The sequence below is a fragment of the Poecilia formosa genome, unplaced genomic scaffold, assembly GCF_000485575.1.
Source record: "Poecilia formosa unplaced genomic scaffold, Poecilia_formosa-5.1.2 Scaffold737, whole genome shotgun sequence".
NCBI classification, from domain to species: domain Eukaryota; kingdom Metazoa; phylum Chordata; class Actinopteri; order Cyprinodontiformes; family Poeciliidae; genus Poecilia; species Poecilia formosa.
The window spans coordinates 89110-98569 of NW_006800676.1; the positions used below are offsets into that span (position 1 = coordinate 89110).

The following is a 9460-nucleotide window of genomic DNA, read 5'->3' on the forward strand; positions in this document are numbered from 1 at the left end:
GTGCGAGAGGCGAAGGAGCGTGAGGCGCGCTGAAGTGTATGGGAAAACATAATCGGAGCGTCGCCCCCTCCAGACGGGGTTTTGGCGCCCCCTCTGGTGCTGCGCCCCTATGCATTGCATACGCTGCATACCCACTTTTTGCGCCTCTGATCCAGGTCCTTCACCGCCCCCCATCAGAGAAGATGTAGGAAAGAACAAAAGCTGGTTCTTAATCAAATCCTAATGAGTCAGACTGAAAGTGTCATGGAGTCATCAGCCTCATGACGTTAACATCGACATGAAAAAATAAATATACCAAATCTAATCAAAACATAAATAAATGATAAATTCCTTATTGTTATCGCCTGTAAAATATATTTCTTCATTTGCCTTTTCCCTAAAAAAAAGCTTTTAGCTATTTTTCTTATTTATTAACCACACTTAGTACACTGAATGGAGTAAGTCAATGTGAGACAACATGCTAGTGATTCCCCACATGCTACTGACAGCATTTAGGGTAATGTTAGCAATTTGGCTCATTTTTACTTGTACACTAATTTCAACATACTGAACAGCATAAGTCCATGTTACTCAACATGCTTGTGACTCCCCACATGCTATTGAGTACATTGCAGCTTACTTTAGCAATGATGCTAATTTGTAGCATCAGAACGCAGGGTTCCAACCGACAGGCTCCATTTAAATTTCTTCAGAAATTTTCTAGTTATTATTACTGTGGTATTCTCTTTGCACTGCTCACAAAAAACAACACATACACTGATCATTCATACATTTTAGGCTGTAAAAGTATATTCTTCACTTTAATTTCCCAAACATTCAGTTGCTATCCTTCACTGTTATTTTGAATTGACTTTTTTTTTCTTTTTTCTTTTTTTTTTACATTTGTTAAAATTGTCACTTTGTCATGACAGCATGGTATGAGACAGATCATCTGTAGAACAAACAAACAAAAAAAGAACACTGAGTTGAAAAACTTTAGGTCTTCGTATTTGTTCCATAAATATTGAGAGGTTTTTACTTTTCTCAATAGTTTTCAGACCACTGAGCTTTCGGACATCAGGGGTCTTTGCCTCCAGCCGCCAGACGTCGTGGAAGAAAATGATTCTGCTTTCTTCAGGACTTCTGTAGGTGTTGCATCTGTTTTGTTTTTCTTTTTGTTTTTTTTTATGTTTTTAGATTGATTTTCAGTAACGAGGATATGATAGTAACTATATATTTTTGCCTATTGATAAAGAGATTTTGGCCAAACTTTCATTGTTATTAGCATCAGAAAAAAACCTAAACTGTTTTCAGAAAGAAATAAGAAACTACACCCAAAAGTCACTTTGTCTAAGAAGCAACTATAAAATGGCTTAAGTTTAGCTGCTTTTTGTTTGTTTTAATTTTGTTTGTTAGGAGCCAACTGTTGCCAAACTACTGTGAGGATCCTATGGTAAATTTAGAAAATCCTCAGCTGAACCCAGGATCATCTTAGAAAAAAAAAATTGTTTATCTGATGTTGTAAATGTGTTAAAAGCAGAACTTAAAGATTCAACATGGAGGAATGCTGCAGAAGTAAAAATATTTATGCTGACACCTTGTATAGAAATGAAGAATGTGTGGAAAGCGAGGCCCTTGTCTTGTTAATAGGAAAGACAAATATGTTACATACTTCAAGAAAACGCCACTAAACGGAATAACAAAATAAGTACTGAATGTGTTTTAAATGCATTTCAGGTCGATGTGAGAGAGCTGCATAACTGACTCCAAGTCCACTGATCCAGTCACTCCGGCTCCACTCATTTCTCTGATCCACTGTTCCGGGGTTTGGTTGCGTTGTAGCCAACAGCCATTTAGCTCCGTAGTGCTACTGTTGTGTTCCTGTCTACATTGACTGTTAATTGGGATACCTGGACCTGGAATCTCTGGATTATCCCATCTGGTCATGGAATTGTTGCTGTTTGTTCTGTTTCCGTTCAGTCCGCAGTACTGACTGTGACTGTTCCCTGGTGTTTTGAAGCGTTCTCCGGGATATGACTGTGATGGCTGCTGTCCATTGAACTGGGAGCACGTTGACTCCTCAGTTAAACATTGGGGCAACTTGTCTTGATTATCATTTCTGGAAGTAAACCAACCTGTGAAGTGTACATGAATATTTACTGGAAAGGGATCCTTAACTTGGTAAGTGGTAATGTAAGACTGCGCTGTCTCTGTTAGAGGAACTTTAGTTTTGTCCTTTAGAGAATGCTAGGCTGGTATCCCCGGAGTTAGCTCAGCAGGCTAGCTGCTGTCTTTGTCTGGAGACCTGGAAGCTAAGGGACAGGATTCCGTCATCGGACACGTTTTCCTGTGACCCGCTTGTTTCTTTTGACCCTACTTGCACCTCTAACTCCAGCTCAGTTATTCATTAATCGCTGCAGGTATTTAGGTGGACATGTAACTCGTGTTGTTGTTTGATTGAGAAAGTAGTCTTGGCATCAGTAAGCTCGAATTGCTTACTGTTGCCAATGTGTCATGACAAGCTTCTAATGTATCATGTTCTTTGGTTTAGAGAGTCCTTATCTAAAGTACGACTGCTCTTTAATTAATCTAAGGAATATAAAGTCTAAAACAGCTTACACTTTACAGTCATTTGTCCGTAAATTATATTTATTACTTTGGTTCTATGATCATACACAACAAACAACAATTTACATTAACTTGAATACTACCCTTGTGTGCAACACTGATCTCATGGAATCACATGTAGTTTTACATCTTGAAAGCATGATCCATCTACCAGGCGCAGGGTATTTTTTTGTCAAACCTGACAGTCGTTACGGAAATTCTGTCAGTCTATCTGAATATGCTGCGTCCGATAATGGATGCCGTTAACCCTGTAGTGGGCCATGATTGGGCCTTGTATTAGCAGCAGAAATTCTGACGAGCACGTTCGCATGAGTCTGTACTAGACAGTCGATCTTAGTTGTTTATGTGTGATTGACGCTAATGTGGTTGTAATAAATCCTCTGTAAGGTCACGTTTCAAAGCTCGTTAGCTTTGTGGTAACATGCGGTAAAGATGTGGGGCCGACGCGTCAGCAGCAGCTACTTAGCTGCACCAGGCTAACGGGAACTAGGCTGCTTTTCTCAACGCTACGTGATGACAATGTTTCATTTACATTACCCCTAATTTCCACAGTTTCGATATACCAATGATATGAGTTCAATCCGCATAGAAAATAATATTCCAGTATTCAAAGATTGCCACTGTTGTGAATGACATAATACTCATGCCACAGACATTCTATCTCTGACTTTAATAATGCTGTGATTGCACATTACCACGATATTCATATCTCTCTCTCTGTCTCTCTTTCTCTTTAGTGGTTAGAATAAGTGTCACTTATTAGTCGGACAAATGAAGCATCAGCTGAAATATCAAACCAATCGAATTTTATTACATGATTGTCTGACCAAAACCTCAGCACTAATCTTCAACTGTGTTTTTCAACGCAGTATAGCACATAAATAAATATATTTTTGACTGATTTTGCAGAAATTTTACAATAAATTGACAATTATGAATTAGTGCAAATAAATGTGGGGATCCGTTGATTTTACATGAAACAGGAGGGATTAAGAAAAGAAGGACCTGATGAGGAAAACTCAAGCGACCCCTTTACAAGGGCTATATAACATTGAGATGACCCCACACATCCTAGGAGCCACCTCTTCACCTTCTTCATCTCCTCAGGCAGAGCTATAACTGAGTACCCACACACAGGCTGTGAACACACTGCACTCACAGCACTGAGGATGGCACAGAATCAAATAGCACGCAGAAATGTTTTACATCAGTCTATCAGTAATAGCCATTTTGACTATTACTATTTTAAATGTTTTTTTTTTCTTTTATAAACTATTTTAAATGTTCAACTTGGTTTAACGTCTGTGTCCACTTCAGATACTTGTGTACAGTGTTCACACATTCTTATTATGTCAGGCTGCTAATTAGTCACTCCAATCACAGTAATGTTGTATATAGAACAATGATAATACAGGTCCATATATTATTATACGCTGGTTTTAGGCCTTTTTCTCACCGAGACATTAATGTAATATTTGATCAAATTGTGTTTTGACGTCTTGTTGGGTACATCTTTTGTGACATTTATATAAAAATTTCAACAGTCCGGATGAAAAACCACTAAAGGCAACTATCCATATGCCGCCTCATAATAGAGTGACTGTCTGAAACCAAACGGATAATATGAAACGCAAAGAGAGACAATCCCAGAATTAGTTTGTGACTGCTTTCTGCTTTTTCCAGGTGGAAAGGGGCTTTTTGAAGCAGGCGGACGATGCGGTCATTAATTCTGATCTGAGGATGAACAGCAGATTGGAGCTTTCCAAGGAGGCGCTCATCTGAGGTCTGAGATGGGTCAGCCCCTATCTCTTCAGGTCAAGGTATCTGTTCCCTGAGTGTTTATGAACCTGATGAGACTGAAACAAGTCGAGATGTTTTTACATGACTCCTCCTGGTTTCTGAGAAATAATCTTTATCAAAGCATTCTGGAAACTATTTGCCTGGTGTAACACGGTAAATAGTTGCTGCTAGTTTATAATAATGAAAAACAAGTTACCTAAACTCAAACTGGGTGAGAGTTTTTAGTTAACTCAATTGAGTTATGATCTGGAAAGTTATGATGCATTATAAATCTGACTCTTCATGATGCTCCCCTGATGCCTCCTATCCACTAACACTGCCCGGCGCCTCACTTCAACACCTTTTAGTTTAGTGAAATGGACTAAACTCGGACAATAGAATGAAATTATAATACACAAACATTCTGTGCCATCTGAAAATGATGCTTACACAAGAAAACAATGCGTCTGATATTTGTCACTCCATTTGTAACTAAAACTGAATCCTTCTTACAATCCTCCATGAATAACTGCAGACCTGACAGGATTGTCGAGCAAAATCCATGGAGGAGCTTCACCAGGAGAGGACTTGAAATATTTCACCCTGCCTGATGGATGCAGGGTTTACCCCAGTGTATACCCCAGCCTTTACTTACGATGCCGATATATCGTGTTGCTTTCAATCTATTCATGTGTTTTTGTCCTGGCTAAGTGGTGTAAAAAAATTGCTAAAAGGTGCATAGTGTATAAGCAGATTTTATCTTTACCAGGGCTGAAATATTCAAAAGTTTTTCTTTTCTGTGAAAACTGCCAAACCACAAAGTGTCCAGGGGAGACTGTATATTAATACTCAGAGGAATCTTTCCTCCATTCATCACCATATAATATTCTAGTCTGTGGGTGAGAAGTGCTGAATTAGTTGATCACGTTAAATGGCAACCTCCAATCTGTGATTTTTGTTCTTTTACAGGAGGCGATGTGGGAAACAATTTGGAGGAGACACAGGCTGCAGCCCTGAGCAGGTGCACTGCTGTAGGGAGCACGCCCCCCCGCGGCCCCCTGTGGCCCTCTGGGACGCTTGAACTAAGATGTCCCTCAGCAGCAGCCCTGCAGGTGGGAAAGGTGTGGACTCCAATGCGGTGGACACTTACGACAGTGCTGACGAGTGGGATATTGGTGTTGGAAATCTGATCATTGACCTGGATGCTGATTTAGAGAAGGACAAGTTAGAGATGTCAAGCAGTAAGGAAGGAGGGGCCATGGCTGCCCCTCCAGGTGCTGTAGCTGCTTTACCTGACAACATAAAGTTTGTCAGTCCTGTTGCTGCCATGCAGAGCAAAGATGGCAAGTCCAAATCAAAGCGCAGTAAAAACTCCAAAGAAAGTGGAAAGACTCCAGATGGAACTAAGAAGGAGGCTCAAAGCAGGGCCCAGGGAGACATGGCACCCCAGAACACTAACTCTACCCTAACTAAGGGGACTGATAAGTCTGGTAAAGCCTCTCGTATTCCCCCTGCTGTAAAAAAGGACAAAGATGTGGCATGCGGAAAAACTAAAAAGGAGAAAATAGAAGCTGTAGCGACAAGAATGGTCAACACTGAGAAGGAGTCTGGTGTTGCTGTTCTGCCTCTTGGAGCGCCTCGTAACAGCTCCTTCGAGAATCAACTAAACCCAGAGTTAAACCCTGTGGACCAGTTTGGGAACCTGGCTCTGGACTCTGCAGGGATTGGCCAGGCTGTTACCATAATGACGGAGCAGGAGGAGGTAGACGACACAGACTGCCGGAATCTGAAGAAAGTTGTCAGTAGTGAGAAGGTAATGCAACGTTCTGTTTCTTCCTATGGAACTGTTGTAATATTGTCAAATAGACATGAAGTGGTTTTTGGTATCTAAACTGCTTACATTTTGTTTGGGGAGCAAAATGTTAATAGAGAGCAGATGACTGAATTTGCTCAATATTAACATAGTCTGCCGGTCAGGTTATTGCCCTGTTTCTCTGAGCTATTGCAACAGAAAACATCAACTTAAGCAATAAATTAGTTGTGCCCTGTATGGGCACAACCAACTCTGTACTGTATGGGCACTGCCCTGTATGGTAACGGAATGCTTTTGCAGTTTTCTGTAAGTTTGTTCCAGATTGTGGTGCATAGAAGCTGAATGCTACTTCTTCATGTTTGTTTCTGGTTATGGGGATGCAGAGCAGAACCAGAAGCAGAAGACCTGAGAGGTCTGGAAGGTTGATACGATAACAGCAGATCTTTAATGTATTGTGGTGCTAAGCCGCTTAGTGATTTATAAACTAACAGTATTTAAAGTCTATTCTCTGAACTCCAGTGGAAAGACTTTAGTACTGATGTGCTCTATCTTCTGCTTTACAATAGCTTTATGTTGTCCCAATCCAATATTGATATCGGACATTTGTCCAATATTAGACAAATTACGAGTATTAAATTATATAGGCCTTGTTGAGAACGAGAATCTCAATCGATGAATCATAATTTGTATTGACACACGGAGCATAAAATCAGCCAAGAAAAGCATTCAGACTTTACTTATTTTATTAACTTTCAGCGCTGAAAGGAGACGCTTTACCATTACATCCGAGAAGAGTTTCTAAAAAAGTCTGTGCAGCGTCTGAGGAGAAGGAGGAGGGTAGCTGATTATATGAACTGAAGACACTCCCTGAAATCACACCATGTCTCTGTGGCCTGATAAGTTTCTGTTTCTCTGAGGAATGGACCTTGGTGTCTAACAGAATCAAAAATGTAACTCTTTACTATGGGCCCTTTGTCTAACAACATGTGACTCTCTCTCAGCCTTGGTAAAGCGTCTCAACAGCCTACATCTGGGATCTCAGGTAGGCATGCTGATAAAAGCATGCCGCTCCAGCATTTAGTCCTCCCCAGCATTTAGTCTGCCCCAGCATTTCCTATTAGCTAATGATAAATGTGTCAGTTGTTGTCATTGACTATTGTTCTCTGTTTGAATATAACTTTTGTTTGAATATCACAATTTTAAGATTTCACACTACAAAATAAGTAATAATGATTTGTGCTGATATTGTTTTGGGTCGATATCGTTATTGGCCAATACTCAAAGCTGCAATATTGGTATCGTATCATAAGTAAAAAAGTTGCATGGAGACTGTTATAGGATTTTAGCCCATGAAATAAGTTTTTCCCTTCAAATTTATATTTGTTTCTGCATAATGTTGCTCTCTTCACTAAATTATGCTGCAGTTTTTATATTTCATCTAAAAAGTGTCCTCATCTTTAGAGGGGGACTCTTAAAATGTATAATTAAATTAATTGTAGCCATATATCAACATAAGTAACATTTTCAGTTCAAAACCCCATTTTGCTACTAAGTTATTGAATGAATATATATATAATTTATTAGCTCAAAATCAAAGATATTTATTGTTTTTAATCTGTTATTTAGGTTCTTCAACTGTCAGATTGGTGCAAAATTCTATTATGCATGTTCAGCTTTCCAGTGTTCCAGCAACGCCTGAACATTCCTAGAACTTCTTGACTGACACTGATGTTAGCATTGGGGACGTCTTTGCTGCTGCTACATGTTTAGCATTGAGATACTATTTTAGGCTAGAATAGCTTCTCTGAGGGGGGTTCAAGATGGCGGAAGAGGAGTAAGACGTGCTTCGCTTGGGCTCCCGCTCCAATTTCTTTCTGTATATGGTTTTCTACTAAATATCCTTGCTGTTTTGAACATTTGGTCTGTCTGGTCTCGACCCCTGAGTGATTCTAACCTGGAAGAGTAGAAGAATGGCGACAAACTTGAAGAAATACAAACATTCAAGCTCTGTGGCTGCCAGGCCCGATACCGCCTCGGAGCAGACTACAGCTAAAGCCGGAAGCTCAGCACCTCCTTCTCCCTCCCCCGGCGAGGCGGACGCACTCTCCTTGAAGTCTGACATTCTTGCCACTATAAAATCCGATATCTCAGCTGTGATTAAATCGGAAATAAGAGGCTTTGGCTGAAGAGTTCACCTTTACTAAAGGAGAGCCACAAGCGGTGAGAGCGGAAGTGGTTAACGGCACAATGCTATTCATGCTGACCTGGACCAAGTTAAACAAAGCGTCAAAGAGGTAGAAGATAGTTTATCAACCTGGTCTGATGAGATTGTTACTCTACGTACCACCGTGATGGAACTGAAAGAAGAAGTGAATGGGCTCCAAGAAAAAAGTGACTATATGGAAGGGCGCATGAGAAGGTGCACCATGCGGATCATTGGGGTTCCCGAGACGCCAGAATCCAGCTCCAATGGATAGATCTATGACTGCTAAACTCCACTTAGCAGCTGTGGCTAAACTCCTAGTGGAGGTGCTAAAGATGGATAAAGCACCACTGATTGACCGAGCCCATCGCACTCGAGGTGGGAACAAGTCAGGCAATAAGCCGCGGGTTATTGTCGCTAAGCTGCACTATTATCAAGACTGTGTGGAAATATTACATCGGGCCCGGAGCCGCGGCCCTGTTCGCTTTAAGGAGGCACCGATCATCATCACATCTGATCAGGGGCGCTGCAAGGAATCTTGGGCCCAATGACAAAAAATTAGAGTGGGCACTCCCGCCCCCTGCGCAGCTGCTGTTACAATTTCTTGAGTCTATAATGTGACCCATAAGTGTCACAATTGTTGCTTGTTTACGTTTCTAGGAAAATAATAATAATAAATAAATAAATAATTTTTTTTTTTTTTTTTAAAGCCGGGCTGCAGCGTCTCTGTTGCTCTTAGCATTTCACTAGCAGAGCAGATTTATTCCTAAAGTTTAGGTTTATAATAGATAGGTTTATAGTTTATGCATTTATAGCTGACAATCACACAGCTGGTGCCTCTGCGCTGCCGCTGCTTTACCTCAGCGGGATCGCGGGCTGCCGCCTCCTTTCACTCAAACTGGACACAGGCTGACATGTATGGATGTTTACATCAACTTTCTGTGAGGAATTGTGATCCTTTGGAGAACTCTAGGGAAGAGTTTAAAGCCCGCCGCGTTAGCTCTGGTTGCGCAGCTCAATGTGAACCGCAGGAATAACTTGTAGCGAATTCAGAGGTG

At 40.8% G+C, this 9460-nt stretch overlaps 1 protein-coding gene across 4 annotated transcripts in view; it reads left to right on the forward strand.

The window, feature by feature from the left end:
- The first annotated feature begins 1786 nt into the window (after positions 1-1786).
- LOC103131274 (zinc finger protein 609-like) overlaps positions 1787-9460 on the forward strand; it is a 27310-nt gene continuing 19636 nt past the window's right edge. For 3 of the 4 annotated variants that reach the window (XM_007542877.2, XM_007542878.2, XM_016666536.1), the window contains exons 1-3: positions 1787-2160; positions 4291-4427; positions 5356-6199. In XM_007542877.2, the coding sequence (XP_007542939.1) occupies positions 5474-6199 (726 nt within the window). In that variant the 5' untranslated portion in view covers positions 1787-2160; positions 4291-4427; positions 5356-5473. The remainder of the gene's footprint in view (positions 2161-4290; positions 4428-5355; positions 6200-9460) is intronic. The other variant, XM_016666535.1, reaches the window with a different exon arrangement.